This window comes from Lissotriton helveticus, chromosome 7 (assembly GCF_964261635.1).
Source record: "Lissotriton helveticus chromosome 7, aLisHel1.1, whole genome shotgun sequence".
Classification (NCBI taxonomy): domain Eukaryota; kingdom Metazoa; phylum Chordata; class Amphibia; order Caudata; family Salamandridae; genus Lissotriton; species Lissotriton helveticus.
The window spans coordinates 1,959,717,054-1,959,741,755 of NC_136068.1; the positions used below are offsets into that span (position 1 = coordinate 1,959,717,054).

Here is a 24,702-nt window from a genome sequence, read left to right on the forward strand (position 1 = left end):
GTGGGCAGAGGCTGGAGTAAACCCTGTGGGGACTGTCTGGAACTTTTCCCCTTAACACACTGCTCACAAGTGGCAACATGCTGTCTCACCTGAGTGTCCATACCAGGCCAAAAGAAGGTTCTCTTCACCAGTTCCAAAGTCTTGACTGCTCCCTTATGGCCTGCCAAAGGATGATCATGAAGCAACTGAATGACCTCCTTCTGCATTCCTCACTAGGAACGAACATCTTTCCTTGAACATATGGCTTCCCTTCTCTAACTTCTCGATCCGGACCTTCCGTTATCCAGTTGGAGAATTCTGTTCCATGAAATTCTTCTCTGATCCGATCTCCTAAATCATCCGCTACTACGGTGGCGACCAACTTTTCTTGTGGGATGATAAAACCTTCTGTGACTTCTTCTACTCCACCTTCGGTGCTGAGACGAGAAGGAGCATCCGCCTTCCCATTAGCAGATCCAGGTTTATACGTCAAGACAAAATTGTAATCTGCAAAGAAAAGAGACCACCGCAACTGACGGGGGGTAAGGGTCCTTGCTGATTTTAAAAATTGCAGATTGCGATGATCAGTGAAAACAGTTATCACATGCTTAGCTCCAAGCAAGTAATGTCTCCAAACCTTAAACGCATCTTTAACCACCAAAAGTTCCTTATCTGCTATTGAGTAATTGATTTCTGCTGGAGACAATTTACGAGAGTGATATGCCACAGGATGCAATTGGCCAGTCTGCTTATGGCGCTGAGTTAGAATTCCACCAGTGGCCAAATTAGATGCATCAGCTTCAATGAAGAAAGGTTCCTTCAGATCTGGATGTTGCAAAGTCGGGGCTGATACAAAGGTTTCTTTTAAGGATTGAAAAGCCTCTTCGGAATCTTTTTTCCAGTCAAAACGCTCGTTCTTCTTCAATAGCCTCGTAATTACACTTACTTTCCCAGAAAAATTCTGAATGAACCTCCGATAAAAATTTGCGAATCCCAAGAAGCTTTGTATTTCTTTCACCGATCTAGGGGCTGGCCAAGATTTTATTGCTTGTAACTTGGTGTCATCCATAAATACTCCTTCAGGAGAAAGAATAAAACCCAAAAATTCCACTTTAGATGTATGGAAGACACATTTCTCCAGTTTTACAAACAAATGATGTTCCAATAATCGTTTCAGAATGACTCGGACGTGACCCACATGCTCTTCTGGATTGTTGGAAAAAATGAGGATGTCATCGATGTACACCACTGCAAAACAATCCAGAAACTCCCGAAGTACATCATTAACAAAATGCTGAAAGGCGGCTGGGGCGTTGCATAAGCCAAAAGGCATTACTTGATATTCAAACAACCCCAGCCGAGTCCGGAATGCCGTCTTCCACTCCTCTCCCTCTGCCATGCGAACCAAATGATATGCCCCCCTCAAGTCCAACTTGGTATAAATACAAGCATCCTTCACCTGATCAAGGAGCTCAGAAATGAGGGGTAACGGGTAGCGGTTCTTCTTCGTCACCTGATTTAAAGCCCTGTAATCAATACCGATTCTCAGAGAGACATCCTTCTTCGGGATAAAGAAGAGAGGGGAAGACACTGGTGACTGGAATGGTCGTATAAAGCCACAAGCCAGGCTCTGCTCAATGTACTCCTTCAAATGCTGATTCTCGGGTTCTGATAGGGCATAGATCCGGCTACAAGGTAAAGAGGCTCCCAGCTCGAGCTCAATCCGACAATCATACTCCCTATGTGGAGGCAGTTTTCGAGCTTCCTTCTCGTTGAACACCTCCATAAGGTCTCGATATTCCTCTGGGATTTCGGGCACCTCCACAGCACAAATCATCTGTGCTTGATCTGCCAAGCTTGATGACATAGTGGCCTGGACCCTTTCCACCCGAACCTGAAAACAGTGCTCCAAACAAAAGGTCGAATTCATTTCCACGGTGCGACTTGCCCAATCAATATGAGGGTTGTGTTCCGTGAGCCAAGGTAGTCCGAGGATCATCTGAAATTGCGGAGCGTCAATGAGATTAAAACTAATTTAACTTCGATGCTCTCCTGGACCCAGTACCGTTATGACCTCAGCATCAAAGACAATCGGACCAGATGATAAATTGGTGCCGTCCACCGCTCGAACCGGCTCAGGCCGAGGTTTCTTCTCAAATTGGATTCCCAAGGATTTAGCAAACTGAATATCGCAAAAATTTCCAGTTGCACCAGAGTCCAACATAATGGCAACCTCTTCCTCACGAATCTTCCCAAATTGGATTTTACAAAACAGTATCAAATGAGGTGCTGCCGACTGTAGAATATTTGCTAAAAGTTGAGATTTGGGAGTTGTTTCTTGCTGAGCTCCCACCAGAGCAACTCCATCTACTGGTGGGGCTTGTCTTTCACCCACTGATTTGTTTTGGGCCTCTTTGGACATTCCTTGACAAAATGACCGGACTGGCCACAGTACATGCATAGCTTGCCCAATCGTCGTTTCTCTCTTTCTTCCTTCGAGAGAGGGCCTCTGACTGTGCCGATTTGCATAGGCTCTTCTCCAACACTTCCTTCGACATTCTTGACTGATTCCGGCCTGGCACGATCTAAACGAGGTGGAAACGGCTTGAAATCCTTTCGCTTCTCACTACGCCGCTCGGATTGCCGTTGATCAATTTGGAGCACAAGATCAATGAGCTCAGACACTTCCGTGGGTCTCTTTGGAATTTGAGCTAATCCATCTTTCAACTCGTCCTTGAGTCCCCTGTAAAAAATCGCTGCTCTCTTTTCCGCTGGCCAGTTGGTTTGTACAATCAGTTTATTAAACTGCGCCAGGTAGGCCAACAATTCCTTATTGCCCTGCTTCAGATCCAACAATTCATTGTCTGTGGTCTGCGAGATTGTTCTTCGGTCAAAGATCCGTAAGAATTCAGCTTTGAAGTCTTCAAATTTATACAGAACCGGATCATTAGAGGAAACCAAAGGCATGGACCACGCCGCTGCGTCACCACTCAGGTAAGAAAGCACGAAAGCCACCTTGGACTGGTCTTCTTTAAACAAAATTGGCTTGCAAAGAAAATGCAAGGAGCACTGAGTCATAAAAATCTGGGCTTTATGCTTGTCACCCTGGAACCTTTCTGGGGCGGCCAACGGAATTGTCGGGGACATAGCATGCACCACTTGCGTGGTTAGAGTAGAGGACGTAGAGGGAGAGGGATCAAAGGTTGGAGATTTTAGACCCCCAAAGTTAGGACTAGGACTTCCAGAAAGTTGATCTATTCTCTGTCGAAGATAACTTGCCTCCTGATTAGATTTCCTAACCTCTTCCCTGGTTTCGCTCAATTGCTTCTGTAACCCTTCCAAAATGGAAGCTAACGCCTTAACATCGAATCCTTCAGCCATCTTGCTCAGACGGAAGAAATGTAGGGCACTTCAATCTGTCACGAAGTGTACCTGAATTCCTCTGATTTCCGTGGGAGCAGATGGCGTGAAGGAAGGTTCCCAGCTGAATAATTCCCAACTCCCCAACACCCCTGGACCCAGAGTACTCTAAGTCCAGGAAGGAGGGGGAAAGGGGAAGTGGAAAGACAAGAGAGACTGCCACACAGGTGTCGTCTAGACTCTTCTGTTACAGGTCTGGTCGCACCTAAAACATTAAACACATCATTATTACAGTTCTCTAAACACCCTGGGCTTACTAACCTAAGATCTTTCTAACTCTCTTCCTACCTTTTGCTAATGTGGTATTTGCTGCTCTCTTATAGTATAATCCTGAGATATTTAATTGTAGAACTTCACAGTCTTAGTTGCGATAAGTAAGGATGGGTCAAAGTCTCAGTTTTAGCACCAGCAGAGAAGAAGTGGTAGTTTTAGCACGAGCAGAGAAGAAGTGGTGGTATACAACAGTATCAACCACATGCATATAATTAAGATACTTCCATATACAATTGGTAGCAGGTAGGCCAACCCTGATGCGACTGCATGAGCAGTGAGACGACCCAAAAGGAAATATAACAATTCACGAAGCTAACTTCACTCCTGGCTGAACATAGGTGTAGTTCTGTGAATAGGCTCTCACTGACTGAAGGCTGGGTTAATTCAGAAAGCTGTAATCCAAACAGAGGATTCCTCACACCGCTGCACCAAGTGTAAATCCATGACGTCTGGCAAGTTCATTAAGTAGCGAAGATATTTTATCCAACAAGCGAAATTCGAAATGAAAGTTCTCTTACCGCTTGTAAAGAAAGCTGAGGCAAATGGGGAAGATTCTCATGCCAGGAATGGCTCGAGAAAACAAACTCTCCGACCAGCTGCTGACTGAAGTCTCAGGAGGCGCTTCTGAAGAGTCAGGTTGCTGCAGGCTGAAGACTCTGGAGGCGCTTCAATATTGACAGGATACTGTAGGCTGACGTCTCTGGACAGCTTCAGAAGAGACTGGAATATTTCTGCCACTTGACGGGAAAACACGAAGACGAAAAACATCTCCGCAACACTAAGAATATGTCTGTAAACAAAGACTGCGGACTTAATAGACGCGCTCGGCAAAGAGCGTCTAGCCGCCGGAATTTATTCAGCTTTGGTAATATGCCCCTATTTTCCTTATTTTCTGCAACACTTGTACTAGGATTAGTTCCAGACTCATGGAAAGGCTACATTTTGAATCCAATATTTAATAAAGGTGACAGGCAAAATACAGCTATAATGATCTCGTAATCCCCCACTTATCACTGCCACAAATCTCCTCGCTATTCCGATCCTCAACTCCTGAATGGAACTTTCCACTCTGCCTGAACTGACCTTTTACGACAATATTTCAAACTGATAACTATCCAGGATCTCTGGGGCATATTACCAACCATTAGCGATATTTATCGCTAACGAGGCTTAGCAACAAATTTTTTAATGCTAAGCATCGCCGGAAATTATCGCAGAGATAACTTGCTATTAGCAAGGTTTATCTCAGAAGTGATAAAAATCCTCGCGCTAACTGCCAAATGAGAGATTATCGCTGGAAAACCAACGATAATCTCTCGAAGTTTGGCGTGAGCTTGATGATAGGGGCTCACAAACTTAGCCATGATATCCACCTTCCATAGGATATCATGGCTAAGTCAGGAAAATACCAGGTGTAAAAAAAGCAGCGCTAACCGCGGTTAGCGCTGCTTTTTTTATCACTAACAGGGTTAGCGAAATCCTTGATAATAGGAGAAATGTCGCTTAACAACATTTCTCCTATTATTTTTCTCTGGAACGCCCCCTTTGCATCTCATTAGAGATGCAAGGGGAAGCGTAGAGAAAAAGGGTGCTAACATGCGAATTTGCGTGTTAGCACCCTGTTGCTGATAGGGAGATAATTTTATCTCTGCTTTCTTGGCTTTTAAAGCCAAAAAAGCTGAGATAAATCCCTTGATAATATGCCCCTCTGTTTATTAGTGGACTATGACTGCCTATGATTCTGTCATGTTTGTTGCTGTAAAGCTCTCTGATACCACCGTGTTCGTGTCAGCACTATATAAAACTCCTAAAATAAAGAACAAATAAAAAAATGATCGCCTTATTACACCACTAGATGTACAAGACAAAGCCTACACCATAATCCTTTTGGAGGAGTTAGAACAATGGGCCAGTCACAAGCACATTATTCTATTTTTTCAGACCAGTTGTAGGCTTAACTGTAGCACAATAAACAACATCTTGGCACTAATGTACGTAGCACATATACCTATCAATAAATCTGTTTTTCCCCCTTTTTTACTTGTTTCATAGTCTATTTGTTGTCCGTCGACAGAGTGGACCACAATATATTGGGGTTCATATTGGCAAAATGGGTTATCCCAAAATCTCTGTTGAGAGCCATGATCTCACATCCACCGGTGGGGCTTCAGCGAACATTGAATGAGCTTCACATTTACAATCAGCTCAATAAGCTCAGAGCCAGTGAAGCTAAAACAAAAATAATAATCTTTGGGGAATTGAAATATCAGGCAAAAGAGAGCTGGACTCTGGGTAACAGCAATTTGTTTCACACTACTTTTTACAATTATTTAGGAATAATAGTTTATCAAATGTTATAATAAACATTGACAACACAAAAAATAACCATACAAAAAGTTCCCAATAAGAATGCATGGATATAAAGACCAACAATTACATTTAAACAGGTACAATATAATATAGTAATAGTATTACTAAAAATTAAAAGGAAAGGAGAAGAAACAGGTATAAATATGCTACTGATAATCATTAAAGAAGAGTTACTAACAATTAGAGACTAAAGCAAATATAATATCAATAAATAAGTAGAGAACAATATATTTTAAGAAGATAAATAATAACCAATACGTTTCAAAAATAAATGATAGGAATTAGAATTATGATTAATACCATCAAAAGATAACTGGGCTCCTCTTCTAGAAAAATAACCAAAGATCATCAAACATGAAGAGATAATAACGAAACAATAAGTCAGGTGGTTGTGAAGAAAGAAATGGAGTAGGAATCATGGCTATGGAATAAAACATTTTTGGTGCTATAGTCTTTTTTATGGAGTCCATTTTTCCCCACCATGAAAGATTAAGTAAAGACCATTTATACATTTTATCCTTAATATAACTTAAAATAGATTCACAATTTAATGATTAAATTGTTTTTATAGATGAAGATAACCAAATGACAAGGTATTTAAATGTATCTCTTTGCCAAATTATTTCTTTCATAGGTAACATATCTGGAGTACAATGAATATTTAATGAAAAAATTCAGTTTTATTAGTATTTAACGTGTACCCAGAAATTTCGGAATAAGAGGAAATAATCTCTAATAAAGGAGGGAATCAGGATACAGGATTGCTAATAAATATAAGTACATCATCTGCATATGCTAATGTTTTAATAATAACCTGATTAATATTAATACCAGCGATAGCATTATATTTCCTTAATGGAAACAAGCAAAGGTTCAATAACAAGAAGAAATAAAAGCGGGGGAGTGGACAACCTTTCTGGTACCTCTGAAAAGTGAGAATTGGTTTGAAGTTTGGCCATTAATAAATGAACAAGCAGTAGCAGTAGAGTAAAGAGCCGATATCATACAAATAAATAAATCACCAAAATTAAATGCTATTAAATTATGAAATATAAATTGCCTATGAACTTTATCGAAAGCTTTCTCTGCATCCAATGCAAGTACTCCTGATGGTAAGGATAAAATAGACCCTTGTTTTATAACATGTAATGAAGTTGTTGTGTTATTGACCGAGTATCCATTTCTTATAAACCCAGACTGTTCTGGATGAATAAGAAAATCTAAAGCAGCGGTTAACCTAGTTGCAAGTATTTGGCATGTTCCGATGAGGAGCTCACCGGGAGGTGGCCATTGTGGTTTGTGCACTCGCGCATTGTAGGAATATGTCTTTCTAACAATGGCTCCCCATGATACAACCGGCAACCAGACAGAATAAAGCATTGGTCTCGATATTTGTCATGTCAAATGCTCAGCTGTATAGCTCAACAGTAGACTCCATCCTCAAAGCCACATTTCTTCTATTGCTTTCATACACCCAACACCCCTGCTGGACTCAATATAATGCAAAATGTTCAAATAAGTCTTCTTACTTCCAAATACACAAGAAAATCACAGGCCCATTTGGCATTTGGCTTAGCAAATCCAGGAATATGCATGCAGCCCTGCCTTCATAACACTTCGCTATAGCATCTTGAAATCTAAAGCCCACACCCAGAAGTACCACCTGCATGAAATGATTAAAGTTAAGGAAGACCTTAAAAATCCTTTGACCCTACAACTAAGCAAAGCCATTGCAGATCTAGAAGCTACTACAGAATGGATGAACATAGACTCAAAAGCCGCTCTCAAACTATCTAAAAGAGGCCGCTTCAGTTTATCTCCAATGTCGTTGACTCCACCACCTTTGTTTGCGTCAAACCTGCTGATCTTCTCGCTGATGCGTCTAAGATGTCAGCCATGCCACGCTGCCTGAGGGAAACATCAAACAAGTGACAGAACTGAGCGTCATAAGAATGTGCTGTCGGCTGGTTCCATAAATAGATATCAGAAGAAGCTGGCCTAACTTTTGCCAGACACTCACGTGGGCATCACTAGGGAGAGGCTTTGGCTTCAGACATATGTTGGGAGCCAGGAGTACATGTTTTGATTGGGCAGGAGTTGTGTGCCTCCACAAAGAAGTGCTTGCCCTCAACACAGCTGTGAACATTTTGTTTATTTATTCAGCTGCCTGAGCTTGAACTTTCAGGGGTACATACATGACATTGTTACACTGTAAAAGTGTCTTAAATAACTAGAAAAGGTATGGTGTTTTTTTACTGGCAGTAGCACAGATGGGAGGAGGGCGGGCATGAACCTAAATTAATGTTCATCTCTGGCTTCTCAACTCAACTGTCATATGACCTTTTAACCTACGTCAATACACCAATATTATTCTACAGAGCTTTCCTTCCACACAAATACATCTCTTCCCGTGCTATTTATTTGTGATATTTCACATTAGCATAAAACATTCCTTTAAAGTCAAACATATTGGCATTGCTTGTTTTTGGTACTGTTCCGTGGCTATAGAGGAAAGACTAAACTTTTAATGGCAATTTGTATAACAAGGGCACTTTTGGTTGCAAGATGGCCTTCAAGCCCTGCTTAACAACTGCGGCTCTACTGAGCTCTGTCGGACGCAAACATCCTATTGATTATTTAAAAACAAATAACTGCAGTATCTTGAAACATTACATATATATATATGTATGTTGTTAGTTACATTGCTTATCACTGCCCTACATGATTTTCTTCTTTTTGCTGCCAGGAGGTTGAGGATCAGAGTATCAGTGAAGACGTCGTTGGGAAGCGAACATCATCAATGATTCTCAAGCCCGGACCGAAGGCCACCAAGGTACTTACATTTGGGGTGGAAGATTTACAAAGATTTGACACAACACAATGCAGTAAGACCACTCGCTGTGCTGCCTCAAATGGAGAGGGCAGGAATTTGCCATATTGACTAAGTTCTGGTGCATTCCTCTTCTCCATCTGTGCTGGCTGCCACAAGTCAACCGAGGCTCCCATGCACCATGCTGCAAGGGTGCCTACGTTACAGCCAGGATTGTTTTTGCACATAAAGGGGCACCTTCCTGTGACAAACCAATCCTCTGAGGCTTTTTTATCTTTTAATATGTGCTGAAGAGTGCAGCACATGCAGAAAGAGTTAAAAGGAGAGAAATACAAAAATTTACATAAAGCTCTAAACAGATCAAACCGTCTTGAACTGCTGGTCGATACTATGGAAAAAAAGAAAACTAATTATAAAATTAAATTAAATTAAAATGTTATGAAAAGGTTGCAGTATCCAACTTTGATGTAGAATAAGGAATATCAATTACACCTGAGCATCATATGTGTTAGTTGAAATTGCTGGTAGCCGGCAGGCTACCCGAATGTATGACATTACAACGCATGCATTTACATCTCATGCCTTTACAACGCAAGTATTACAACGCAGTCCATTACAATGCATAGTGCTTTGGGGCGCTGGATAGTGAATAGTTTAATTTACTATTCCAACTCCAGTCCCCGTAGACACTAGGGAAGGTTATTGGATAGTAAATTAACCTATTCCCTATCCTAGAGCTCCCCCCAGAGCAATGCGTTGTAATAGTTTGCGTTGTAATGGCTGCGTTGTAAAGGCTCTGCGATGTAAAAGTTGCGTTGTAAGTGTTGTTCACCGGCTACCCAGTACTGTGATGCACTACCAAAATCTTAATAAATCCTCAAAAGATGTGTTGAAGTTCTTCAATTTCACTTCTTTACTTGTTGCTTAGGTGCATAAATCTTCAGTATATATCATGTGTATACTCCATCATCAATTCCATTGAAAATTCAAATTCATGTATGGCGACAGACTTCTTGCTCCACCAGAACCCAATGCATTTCGGGTATATAACCCTTCATCAGGGGTATTCGCAATAATATTTGAAAATGTGATGTCATCAACCGGTAAATGGAACCCTAGCTCATTACCGCCAGAGTGTGTGGTCACCTCATATTCCACCAAGTGTATGACAGGCAACTTGTGTGTCAAAGGTACAAACCAAAGTCCAGCAATCTTAGACCAAAATTGGCAGATACATCATGCGATTAAAAAACATTACAAACCAAGTGCTTAGGAAGTGACCTTGAAAACAAAAACCATAATCCAACAAGCACTGGTCTAAGGCATTGGGTTTTGCCTGTGTGATTACTATTAAGCTGTTTTTTGTTGTAAGTTGTAGTTTGTTGAGTAGTTGTGCCATGACCACCACCAGGGGCACAAATTGTGTGACATTCCAGTGTACTAATAATCTTCCTGACCCTCCCCTGCATGCATATCGTGGGCCCGATTCCCAGAACTAACTTAAGACAAAATCCTAAACTTACTACCATTTTGGTATTCACAGAAGGCACTTACTCATTTTGGTATTCACAGAAGGCACTTACTCATTTTGGTATTCACAGAAGTTAGGAGTCCTAACTTTTGGACTCCTAAATGCCTTCTGTGAATACCGAAAGTCTTAAAATTGGGGGTTTTCTCAGTTTAGTAGTAGTAAAGTTAGGACTCCTTACTTTAGAACTCCTAAATGCCTGCTGTGAATACCGAAAGTCTTAAAATTAGGATTTTTCTCAACTTTACTACTACTAAACTGAGAAAAATCCTAATTTTAAGACTTTCGGTATTCACAAAAGGCATTTAGGAGTCCTAAAGTTAGGAGTCCTAACTTTACAATTCCTAAATTGAGAAAAATCATAACTTTAGGACTTTCGGTATTCACAGAAGGCATTTAGGAGTCCGAAAGTTAGGAGTCCTAACTTTACAATTCCTAAATTGAGAAAAATCCTAACTTTAGGACTTTCGGTATTCACAGAAGGCATTTAGGAGTCCTAAAGTTAGGACTCCTAACTTCTGTGAATACCGAAATGAGTAAGTGTCTTCTGTGAATACCAAAATGAGTAAGTGCCTTCTGTGAATACTAAAATGGTAGTAAGTTTAGGATTTTGTCTTAAGTTAGTTCTGTGAATCGGGCCCATAGTGACCTCCAGCCATTTGGATGCTACTTGGAAATTCCAAATCCATGCCAGGTTTTGTGGAAGCCAGCCTGCTCATGCTTGAAACTCCATCACCTAGAATTCCTTGCTACTGCTTCACCTCCACCCCTGCAGGCCAAGGATGGGTGGAAGAATGTAGCTCCCCTGTGGCTGTCTGCTGCTAGCCTGCTCACACCTGGTGCATGTGATTACTTTGAGCTCTGTTAAGCCCAAACTTCTTTCAGGCCAGCATTGGTCATTTTTTACTAGGATTGAAATATTGTGTTTTTAAAACTCACTTGCCGTATCGCGTGGGGCACTAGAATTGAATTGTTACACTACCTGACAACCTCCCAGCAGCCTTAGCCAATCAGCCAGAGCGGGGCGGAGCTTAGAGGCGGGGTCAGACCTCAAAAGGAGGAAGAACGCGAGGGGCCAGCTACTACACGCTTGCTGCCGCGCGGTCCTCTCAGTTTGTGCTAAATTAAAATTGGGAAACTAAACTGTGATAGGAATACTGTGGGAATTTTTACTAGGATTGAAATATTGTGTTTTTAAAACTCACTTACCGAATCGCATGGGGCACTAGAATTGAATTGTTACACTGCCTGACACCCTCCCAGCAACCTTAGCTAATCAGCCAGAGCGGGGCGGGGCTTAGAGGCGGGGTCAGTACACGTACATATGTGCATGAGTACGCGGGAGTGCAGTGGACGCGCGCAGCGGGCACGCTGGCGGCGTGCCTAAGGCGCACCAAAGGCAAGCCCGTCTGCCCCAGCCCGGGCCCAGGGGCCATATACCCTGGTCAAATTATGGCTTATAGCTCAGATGAGCTTAGAGCTCTTGAGCAATATGAATCCGGGCTACCATCGGATATCATGGACCGGATTAGGATACACGGTATCTCCCATGAACAGGTAGATTACCCTACTCCTTTCTCGGAAACCGTGGAGTTGCCAACTAAACCTAAATCGACTTCCCTTCGGGTCATGTACCTTAATACCCGTTCGCTGGTGAGGCATAAACTTGAAATTTTTTCACTGTTAACGTCAGCGAAACCAGACGTCTTGCTGCTCTCCGAGACTTGGCTCACTCCCGACTCCACCCCCGACATCTTAGCTGCACTTCCCGCTGATTATTACATTCTATCAGTTAATAGGCCGGCAGGGAGGGCGGGAGGGGGAGTTGCTGCCATTATAAATAAATGCCATAAATTCAATAAATTGAACTCCTTGATCCTTCCTGAGGTTGAGAATATGGTCATCAACTTTGATACAAATTCTGGATCCTTGGCGCTGGTACTCATGTATCGCCCTCCCCAGCCTATGCTTTCTTTTCCTCTTTCTCTTAGCGAACAGATAGCCAACCTCGCAATGAACCACGCTAGATTCATGCTCATTGGAGATTTGAATTACTGGTTTAACGACGAAGGAGGAGGGACTCAGTCGGCAGAACTGACTGAAACGCTTTCTAACCTAAACTTGGTCCAACATATCTCGGCTTCCACGCACATAAAAGGCCATATCTTAGATCAAATATGGTCGTATAATATTGAACTGTCACCCTCGTTCATCTCCCCATGCATCTGGTCGGATCACCATTTAAACGAATTTACAGTTACTTTTAATGGAAGGGTTAAGCCACTGAAAGTAGCGGGAAGCATGACTAGGAAATGGAAAAAGCTTGCCACTCGGGAATTTCTGGCTACTCTAACTAGCTCCCTCCCCTCTGCTGACACTAATACTAATGTTGATTCTATGAAAAAGGGTATCTCTAACTGGTTACTAGCTGCGAGTGATATCCATGCCCCTCTTATTAAATTCTCCCGGACAAGACAGGCCGAAGCACACAAATGGTTCACTACGGACCTCAAATTACAAAAACTACTTCTGCGTCAGTCAGAAAGGAAGTGGAGGCACAGTTACGCCAGTGATGAAAGTCAACGTTATCTCACTGCTCGCAGGGACTATAAGAAAGCCCTATTGGCTGCGAAGACCCTATATTTTTCCACAAAGATTCTCGCTGCTACAAATAAATCCAAAGAAATCTTCAGGATTATCAATGACCTCAGTAGCGAAGACAGAATCACCCCTTGTTTGGTTCCTACTCAAGTGCGGTGTAAAGCACTGAGCAGCGTCTTTGTGGAAAAAATTGAAATCATCATGGCGAGTATTCCCTCGGTAGCGCATGAGGAACCCCCAGGGGCTAACCCTGATAACCCATTTATCATAGATCAACTTATGGAAATCTGCCCCGATACCCTACTTGAACTAATGTCTCGAGTCAAGTCGGGCTCTCCCAAAGACTGCTATCCCCCGCTATTTTGAGTGAAGTTTTCTCGGCCTTACCGCACAGCCTTCTACCCCTTCTTAATGAATCCTTGAGTAAAGGGGAAGTACCTACGGCTCTCAAAAAGGCAGTGCTAGTCCCCCTGCTCAAGAAACCAGGAGCAGATACGTCCATCTCTGCCAACTACCGTCCGATTTCACTTCTTCCCTATCTTTCAAAAATACTGGAGGCCCATGTGACTAGATGTTTGTCTAAGTTTATTGAAAACTCCAACTACCTAGAACCGAACCAAGCCGGCTTCCGACCTGCCCTACGGAATCGGTAATCCTGGCAGTGATAGATACCCTAAGAGCCAATGCTGACAAGGGAACCCCGCAGGCACTCGTGCTGTTAGATCTGTTGGCCACGTTCGACACGGTCAATCATAACATCTTAATGCACCGTGTCGAACAAGCAGGGATCCGGGGAACAGCACATGGGTGGATAAAATCTTTTTTAACAGGTAGAACCCAGGCGGTACGTCTTGGGAGTTATACGGCCCCTAACCTGACTAGCTCATGTGGAGTTCCTCAGGGTTCATCCCTATCCCCATTGCTGTTCAACCTGTACATTCGCCCCCTGATTCACTCACTCAAGGCTAGGAATGTAACAGTATTTAAATATGCTGACGACCTTTAGTTGGTCTTTAAGCTAGATTCCCAAAATGCGGCCGTTGAATTTCAAGCTACAATGCTGCATATTCATGGCTGGATGGATCAGAACCAACTGAAGCTTAACCCCGGGAAAACCGAATTGGTGCTGCCTGGGAAGAGTCTTACGAGTTGGGGACCTCACTTCTGGCCGGGCGAATTAGGCTCCCCTCCTGTTCCGTCCCCATCAGTGAAAAGTCTAGGAGTGACCATAGATTCCGATCTCTCCTTGAGGGGTCATGTGGGAATGATGATCTCTTATTCTCTTTTCCAACTTGTGGTAAATAAATAATTAAATACCTGATCTATTTTTCGGAATAATTAATTAACAGATAGCTCAATAAATAAGAGTCAAAATTCGAGGTAGCTGGAGTTTGCAGGTTTTAATACAGCATAAAGGACAAGAACAGGACAACCTGTACGGGAATAGGATGGCAGGGCCCGGCAGCTGCCGGGGCAGGATCTGGGATGAGCGCGCTAACTTTTTAATAACAGTGCACAAGCATATATACTTAAACAAAATACATGGTATTCAATACAGTAGGCGTAGCAGTGGGCGGGGTTCGTAGCAGTCGCGAAAGATAAGACTGAAGTGGGTGTAACAAGAGGCATGAACAGGGCGTATACATAGACATGTGATGCAAACGTAACAGAATATGTCATAAATGGGGCGGAAACATGGAGGGGGCTACCTAAGGAGCCGGGACCTCTAACCTAGTGGTGCGCGCAAGCTGGCAATGACGTGTTACTAGGAGGAACTGGGGGCTATGACTTCTGTGCTAGAAGAAGAGACTGAAGTCTGGAGAGTCAGAGCGACATGTACCTAAACACTATCTAGTATCTGATGTTTAGAGAACATATTGATAGAATCCAAAAGTTATCAGGGTAAAGGCTAACAGACTCTAAGACTGGTGCATGGATTATTCTACATGTAGTGCGTGTTGAGGAATATTAAATGACCATTAATACAGTATTTCTCTTACATGGAGACATAAAAGCTAGACTGTGACGGAAACTATTGATGCGATTCAGTAGCTTAGGAATGCAGAGAAGGAGAGCTGGACTGATAACTAGAATCATAACATACTCTTGGCAGACTGGCAGGCAGAGCCAGGCCGAGCCAGGCACTGTGAGGCATGAAGTAAGTGAAGGGTCAGGGATACAGGTGGGGGCTGTATCGCTCCTCAGCGAGGGTTCAGGAGACAGGAGCTGAATCTGGGTCCGGGCCCTTTTGAGGCCTAGAAACGGGGACTTATACTGATTTAACGTGCACACTGTGAAACGTGGCAACATAACTTTACATAGGCCGAATACTCGTAGCTTTCACGAGAACTGGGAACTGGCATACTAGAGTTGGACACAACTGTAATTGCGTCTTTAATCGATCATAAGGGAATACATATGCATATTAATCATGCACATATAGCATAAGATGGGGAACACGTAGGGACACAGAACATGGCAAAATTTACTTTTCCACATTCCCTCCTTGTCACTACGTTTCCATCAGGAAACATCTATATTCATGATACCATCTATCATTTCATACAGTATCATTTGCTCGTCTCGAATTGTCTTGGAACGGGATCTAGGACGGGACTTGGGACTAGGAATACAAGAGGTAGCACAAATGCCGCAAATCGCAGGGCCACATTGTATACAGAGGCAGCAACTGAATATGATCGCTACTGCAATACCTAGAAATGACAATACTTTCCATCCCCAGGCAGAAATTATACTCCAGAACCAACCGGACCATGTCCAGGTGCCTGGATTCTGGTGTAACTGATGGGCAATTTTATGAAGTCTGGTTATAGCTGAATAAACAGACGGCGCGTTATTAGGAATGAAAATGCAGCAACTAGATCCGATGACTCTACATGCTCCTCCTCTATCGGCCAGTATGACGTCAAGAACGAGACTATTTTGGAGCACGACAAATCTCATAGCAGATTGCTCTTCGGTTAAGTTACCTAGAGCAGAAGTAGTCTGATTCACTACTGCTTCAAGGGTTCTGGTTAACCTACGTATTAACTTACTATTCTGGATAGGTCCTATAAAGAAGAAGAAACCTCTATTGAAATCTGTATATTGTTCTAGAGCAGTTTCAGTTTGATCGACAATTGGGGACTCGATCTCCCTTCTATGTCTAATGTGTACTAGATGTGTGTTTCTATGATAATCATATGGGGCTAGGAAAACTGGTGGCAGTAGGAAGGCAATGTAACAGGTTCCATCCCAATCGAGGGGCAGACGAACATATGCGGTCTGACCACAAACAAAATAAGAATGACGTGAAGCTTTGAAAATAGATTTCCCACTGTCACTATACTTGACAATAGCAGTACAATCACTATGTCCTACATGTGCGGAACCATTATTTCTGACACATAATTCGCCTCTGACTGGTAGTACTGAAATAGCAGGTAAGTCTGGAGTAGGATCAGACTGAACATTCAGGACCATAAAATTCGAAGAATAATTACCCAAATTATAAACTTCATTTTCTAGATCTAACCCTGTTCTGTGGGGCTGACCTTGTTTGTCTGGAAAACATGTACTATTCAGAAGGGACATATCTGTTGAAGATGACGTTAACATGGACCAGGCTCCACACGAACCATTATGTGAAAACGGATAAGGAAACAGTGGCAGAACTCCCTTCGGTGTCTGGAAAGGGGGGAGTCGACCACACACCCAACAATTAGTGGCATTGCTGGTCTGGTGTGAATAGTGTAACATTCTGATGAATGTGTTATTGCGCATAGCAAGACGATAGGATAGCTCGTGAGGAGGCAGATCACTAAACGTGTGCTCTACTGTAGCATTAGAAAACTTATTTACATGTGAACTTGGAAAACATAAATGGAATGCATAACTTGTGCAGGTAACCATCAAACTCAGAAACAATATAAAACTTAGAAAAACGATACATCGGATTGAGCTTTGACTAACTCTCTCACTATGGGGGTCTATCTCATACATGTCAGATACCTGTCTAACCGTTTCACCCGAGGGGGACTTAGATAATTAAACTGGCTGACTTATTTTACTAGACCGGAGCTTACTTTTATACTCCTGCTGCGGAGTTTTCTCTAACAGGGAGGGCTTTGAATCAAAGTCAATAGCGGGACAGTCCTTGAGAATAGGGCAATTTTTAGACTCGGAAGTGTCTGTAGAAGTATCACTGAACGTTTTAGTTCTTAGTCCATGAAATTTCTTGACGTGAGACAGGTGCACCCAGCCTTTTCTGCCTTCCAACTTCACGGCCGTGCGGGTGGTCAGAAGGACTAACTTCGGCTCCTTCCAGCGGGGCTCCAGCGGACTTGAACGATCAAAATTCCTGATTAAGACCAGGGTGCCAGGAAGGACCTCGTGTGGCTTGACTTCAGTATTGTCGGGAAATGCAGCGGCAACCTGTGAACAACAAGAGTGTAGGGCAGACATCAAGGAAGCTAGGTAATCTGTCAGCATATTACTAGAAACATCGGTAATACTTCGGGGTCTAGGTGTACCCCACATGTTCGGGGGGCGGCCGAATACGACCTCATAAGGGGACAGACCTGATCTGGAGTGTGCGACCATGCGCATATAAAGCAAAGCAACTGGCAGGGCAACTAACCAGTCTACACCTTTTTCTTGACAGATTTTGGCAATACGGGTTTTCAAGGTTTGATTATGTCTCTCTACGAGACCGGCTGCTTCTGGATGGCGTACACAATGGAACTTCCACTGGTACCCTAACAAAAGGGAAACGTGCTTCATGAGTTCAGATGAGAATGGCTGGCCGTTATCAGAATACACGACCCTAGGGAGTCCATAACGGGGGAAAAATTCACGAACCAACTGCTTGGCAGTGGTCGCGGCTGTGTAATCTGGGACTGGATATGCTTCTGTCCACCTGGACAAAGCGCATACAACTACAAGGACATACTTGAAACCTCGACATCGCTCCATCTGAATGTAATCCATCTGGAGGACTTTAAAAGGGTGGTCAGGAGGCTGGAATCCACCTTGTTCCACCGGAACACTTTTTCCTGGATTGAACTGGCAACATATCATACAGGTACGGACTTTCTGCTTGGCTGCAGCTCGTAAATGCTTGTTGAACCAAATGTTCTGGATACTGTCTAACATGGCTTTTTCTCCTAGATGTGCAGGACTATGTGCGGTATTGATAATGACTTGAACCATTGAGTCGGGGAGAAACCATGTGGCTTGTCCCTTTGTCAACCATCCCTGATCTGTCTGGACCCCTCCTTGTTCGGACCATTTCTTGATTTCTTCAGGAGTAGCATGTGACTGGATGTCTATGACATCTTGAGTAGGGTCCTTAACTGTCATACAAGTAGTCTGTTCTAGAGTGGATGTCGGTGTCTTGTTAACTGGTATGTCTGGTGTCTGAGCAGTAAGCTTGGCTGTTCGATCTGCTAGATCATTGCCTTGAGAAATAATGTCTGTAACTTTCGTGTGTGCTTTGCACTTCATGATAGCGATAGCTGTCGGTAAATGTATTGCATCTAACAGAGCTTGAATGAGGAGACCATGCTGAATCTTGGTTCCATGAGAAGTCATGAAACCTCTCTCTTGCCAGAGCACTCCGAAGTCGTGTACAACTCCGAATGCGTAGCGTGAATCTGTGTAAATATTAACTTTCAGGTTCTTGGCACGTATGCAGGCTTGGGTCAGAGCGACTAGCTCTGCTGCTTGAGCGGACAGGGTGTCAATACGATGTGTCTCTATAACGTCAGTGTCAGTAGTCACTGCATACGCGGCTACTAGTTCTCCTGTACTTGATCTCATACATGAACCATCCACATAAAGTGCCAGGTCGGGATCTGGTAGTGGAATATCTGTCAGGTCTTGTCTTGGCTTTGTCATGGTGTTAACTACTTCCACACAGTCATGTGTGGCAGGATTTGAAGAAACTGACGGTAACAGTGTAGCAGGATTTAGGATGTTGCAGCGTCTGATTTCTATGTGTGGCTGGAATAGTGTCAGTTCATAACCTGTTAAACGTGCAATTGTCAAGTGCTGAGTCTGTGTTCGGTTTAAAAGAACTTCCACGGAGTGTGGAACTTGTACTGTCAGGGAATGTCCTAATACTATGGAATCACTTTGTCTGATAGCTAGTGCTGTGGCTGCAACTGACTTGAGGCACGCAGGCAGGGCCTGGGCTACTGGATCTAATGTGCTAGAAAAATAAGCACAAGGCTTGTATTGTCCGGCTTGATCTTGTGTAAGAACAGATAATGCTGTACCTTCACGTTCTGTGACGAAAAGTGTAAAAGGCTTACTGTAGTTCGGTGTTGCTAGAACAGGAGCTTGGCATAAGGCTTTCTTCAACTCATTAAAAGCAAGTGTATGTTCGGATGTCCAAGGGAGGACAGTCGATACGGCTGCCTCCTGTGTCGTTAACTGTATCAGTGGCTTGGCTAGAAATGCATACTGAGGAATCCATTGTCTGCAATAAGAAGTGAGGCCGATAAAAGCACATACCTCCTTCTGGGTCTTGGGCTGAGGAAGACTCGCTATTAACTGGATACGGTCAGGTGTCAACTGCCTACCCCTCTTGGACAGTAAGTGGCCTAAGTAGATCACTTGCTGGACACAGAATTGAAGCTTCGAAGGGGACACCTTGTGCCCCATCTCGGCTAGGAAATACAGAACTGTAAGTGATGCCCGCTCGCAGTCACGTTCAGAACGGGCTGTGATCAGTAGATCATCGACATACTGGAGCAGGGCAGTGTCAGTTGGCATGTGAATATTGTCTAGTTGTCTTTTAAGTGCTTGACTGTAAATACTAGGACTTTCGGTGAAACCTTGAGGAGCTCGTGTGAATTTATAGCTCCTTCCATTTAAACAAAAACCGAAAAGGTACTGGCTGTCTGGATGAATGGGGACACTAAAAAATGCATTCTTGAGGTCTATTACTGTGAAAAATACAGCTTCAGAATCAATGGCTGTCAATAGGGATGAGATATCTGGAACAACTGGGTACTGGGGAATGATACATTTATTGAGTTCTCGAAGGTCAATCACTAATGGATATACTGGGGGTGCATTTGGATCAGTACGTTGCATGACTGGAATGATAGGAGAATTACATACATTGGAGTCAGTTTCTACAACTACTCCTTGAACAATGAGCTCGTCAATAATTTTGGATAAGGCTGCTACAGCCTCAGGTGGCAATCTGTACTGTCTGATTCGTGGTAACACTATATCTTGCTTGAGAGTCACACGATGGGGTGTGATTTGCATAAAACCAACATCAGTTGGACCTTGTGCCCATGCTGCGGAACATGAGACATGAGACAATCTCGGATCGAAATCTCGTAAAACATAGTGACCCTTGAAGTCACGCAAAAACAAACGTATTCCCTCTGGGGAGCAGCAAATGACTGCACCTAATTCTTTCAATGTCTTAATACCTAACAAATTTTCTGGACATGACTTCGTAAGCAATAGATCAGTAGTTCGGGACAATGGACCAACTTCTAGAGTAACTGGCTTTGATATCTCGTTTACAATAGGTTTTCCTGAAAATCCAAGGGAAACATTTCTAGAGCCTGAGAGCGGAGCCCCTGGAACCTCGTCATGACTGATGGTAGTCCTACTTGCCCCTGTATCAATCAAAAACTTTCTGTCTTTCCCTAATACTTGACTGTGAACATAGGGACCCTCTTGATCTACAGGAATCTCGATGAGAGGCAAGCCTACCTCCCTCTCTAGGCTGTTTCATGAATACGCTTGATACTCTGGATACTCTGTCTGGGCATACTGGTACATCTGCTGTGTAACATGCTGTGTTGCAGCAATAGGCTGCGGTGCTGGAACTGTCTGTTGTGCATTCTGTGGTGACTGAGAAGTCTGTGAAACTTGTTCTTGTCTAGGCGGACGTGGTCTTTCTTTAGTTTTACCAGTGGCTATATTGTGTTTCAGAACTGCACATTCGTTTATAAAATGACCTGGCTGTTTACAATAATTGCATGTCCCTTTAACGGGAGCTGCAGGATGACTGGCTTGATTCGGACCCCTCTTCTGACTGTCTTGAGGAACAGATTGTGCAACTAGTACTTTCATTTTCGTGTCTTTCATACGTCTTCTCTCGTGTTCTTGCTCTTCTCTGATTCTATTCTGGTGGTACTGGAGCATCTGTAACATCTGGGACGGAGTACTAGCTTGCCATGTACTTTCGACTTTCAAAACTCGATTCTTAACTTGTGGACTTGAATTCTCGACTAATTTAGTAACAAAAAGATGAGGGTATGACTCGCTACTCGTCTTTAAACCACTGTTTATGATAAAACATTTCTCAAACCTGGAATAAAAATCACTAGTGTCTTCGTCTTGTTTCTGTTTACAGGCTGAGATTGCATCCCAGTCTTCCTTTTTAGTGGCTAATAACCTAGGCAAAACTTGTATCAATAATTCTGGTAATTCTTTACATTTGTCTCCAAGACCGGTACCTGGTACTCGTATCTTATCTTCAGCTTCTAGAGCTGTCCAATCGATCTTTTTCTCTCCCACCTCCCATTCTTTTTCTTTGAGTTTTTCATATATGCCCGCAGGCAACAGGGCTTTTAACATTTTAATAATATCTGGATACGTGTATTCTCCCATACGGAGCATGTCTTTTAATTCACGGTGGAACCCTGCTGGATCTTTGTCGCGACAGGGAATTAACTTCTTCATTTCTAAGAGTTCCATCTTGGTAACTGGGGTGTAAACAAATACTCGTTGCATTTCACCACCCGCTGTCCTAACTGGGTGTACTTCTCGTAACGGATTCTGTCTGTCTATGTAAAACGGTTTACTTTCCGGGGGTGAGACATGAACAAAATGCGGGTTCAGAAACGTTCTATATTTATGGCGCTGTTCTAGAATGACACTAATTAAATCGGTACCTAGACCTTTCCATCTATACTGGAGTAACTCGTTCAGGATATCATGTAACGGACCTGGATCAGAATGTTGACCCTCATACAGTGTAATGAGGTGCTGGATCATATACATACCCACCAGTCGCTGCTCGCCTGGGGGCAGTTTCAGAAACATTTGTGCCACTATTTCGTCTAGAAAAGTGGTAGAATCAGTAATCCATCGGACTGCTGATCGGGCTAGTTCTTGTTCATGCATGGTACTAAGTTCACTATAACCGATTCGTGATTTCAGAATATGATCGGTAGCTTGAAATACTTGTTCTAGAGAGCCTTGTTCTGGTGCTGGAAGATGAAAGACTTTCTTGTGTTCTAGGCGTAAATGTCGGTCTGGAAATCTAGATTTACCTACATACGCTATTCTGGCGGGATTCTCGTCGTCTACCTCTTCAGTAGGAGAATCATTTTCTTTCTCGCTTCCTAGAGCTTCTTTGCGTTGTTCGTGTAACCTTATTATTTCTTTACGTATTTTCTTGTACATACTCTCTATACTATTGAGTGTCTTGTGCTTACCCTCGGCTATATTATCACTCCACTTTGTCAGAATTTTCATTTCGTTCGGATCTTTAGTCGGGGAATCTTGTTCCCTAATTAAACAATTGATCAGAAACTTTAATAGCATGAACTGGATCTCAGATTTCCTGAGAGACATGACTTCACCGATACTTTCTGGATCGTCTCCGGTACGAATGAAACAATACATTCTGTCTAGATCTTCTTTCATATTCGGTAGGGTGACCAAATACTCGGACACCTGCCTTATACGTACGGAATATATAACCATACTATCCTCGCCTGGGACTGGATCATAACAGCATTCAGTAAGAGCTCGCCTGATTTCTGCAATGGACTGATATTTGGGCGTACGCTGTAATGCACGTTCATGTAACTCGACTACCCCTAGACGTCTATTTGGCGGCGGTGTACCAGGAGGACCTCCTCCCGCGGCCCCTAAACTGGAATCGTCGACTGATACTCTTCGTGCTGGCAAAGTGACTGATGTGGCGGGAATTTGTACTACGGGCTGGACCGGGGGTACCGTAACAGGTGCTGTAACAGGTGCCCCGGTGGCTGGAGGACCATGAATTACATTATTTACAGGAGCTGGTGGAACCGGATTTGCATATTCTGGGACTGTGTCGTCCAAATAGGACGAGAGAAAAATATCAGCTGCGGTCGGTTTGTGACGTAGCTTGGTCGGAACTAAGGGTGGCGGAAAATTACTGGATGCTTCCGGGGTTGCTTTTGGCAAGCCCTCGGCAAGAAGAGGATACATACCCTTAATGAGGGCATTTCTCTGTCTGTCTGACTGTTCGGCTTTAACTCGTTCACCTATTTCGATTAATTCCCTTTCTTGGGCTCTTTCTATCGATTCTCTACTTAATTCTGACTTTCTGATTTCTTTTTCGGTTCTTTTATGAGATTCTTTGCGCCACAACTCGATGGCATCTTTCTGTGACTGTCTGGCTTTCTTTTTCCATAATGCTTCTTCTACTCGCATGATGCACTCGGCATCCCATGTGCCTGATACAGGCCATCTATATTTCTCTTCTAATTCCTTGGTGTACTCGACCCATAAGTCTAGATATAATATGGCACTTATGCCATGCTTTTGATACATAAAATGACCTGGACTGTCCCTAGGCGGGACAGGAACTGCTTCTTCCAACAGACCTTTTCTAGTTCTTAACTGACGTAATTTTGAGAACAGAGGCATGACGTAAACTGGGATCTGGACACAGTACAATACACAATGAACACAATAATGACTTGAGACTGATCACTCATACCACGACATTGAAATACATGAATGACATTTAAAATAACAGTTCGGACAAAATACTACCTGAACTACTGAACACAGAATACATGAATTTCTCGAGAACAGAACGGACTAGAACAGAAACTAGATGCACTGCTAAAACAGTACGAAACTTACCGGTCTCATAAAGATACACGTCAGGACCCGCATCCACCTAAGTGGACACTTCGTGTTGGATCTGCGTACCCAAACCCACGGACCAGAGACAAATTAATTGACCCTGTCTAGATACTACCCCAGCAACGGTACTCACCGGGCAGCAAGAACGGAAGGCCTCGGACTGGACTGGACTGCTACGACGACAGACGGACGAACCTCGGACTTCAGTTACGGGTGGGCCTCCGGGTACCTCGGACCTTGGACTCTCGGCTTGGGCTCTGGTCGGGACTCGCCGCGTTCCTCCACCGCCTCGTCTGGATGCTGGACCGCAACCTCCGTCTCCTCCGTGGGCCTGAGGGATACTTGAAGCAGAAATATCTGCACGTGCACGGTATGGTTCCGTCACAGCTGCAGAGGATCAGGGGGCTTGCGTGGCTTCTCCGGCGCGTGGGGAAAGGGCAATTCCCTGTTCGGGCGCCATTATGTGGTAAATAAATAATTAAATACCTGATCTATTTTTCGGAATAATTAATTAACAGATAGCTCAATAAATAAGAGTCAAAATTCGAGGTAGCTGGAGTTTGCAGGTTTTAATACAGCATAAAGGACAAGAACAGGACAACCTGTACGGGAATAGGATGGCAGGGCCCGGCAGCTGCCGGGGCAGGATCTGGGATGAGCGCGCTAACTTTTTAATAACAGTGCACAAGCATATATACTTAAACAAAATACATGGTATTCAATACAGTAGGCGTAGCAGTGGGCGGGGTTCGTAGCAGTCGCGAAAGATAAGACTGAAGTGGGTGTAACAAGAGGCGTG

The 24,702-nt window shown here is 43.4% G+C and overlaps 1 protein-coding gene across 1 annotated transcript in view; it reads left to right on the forward strand.

The window, feature by feature from the left end:
- Positions 1–24,702, forward strand: part of LOC144770984 (putative cation-transporting ATPase 13A4) — a 1,004,626-nt gene that overhangs the window by 371,027 nt on the left and 608,897 nt on the right. The window contains exon 15 of the mRNA XM_078655851.1: positions 8,789–8,875. Coding sequence (XP_078511977.1) covers positions 8,789–8,875 — 87 coding nt within the window. The remainder of the gene's footprint in view (positions 1–8,788; positions 8,876–24,702) is intronic.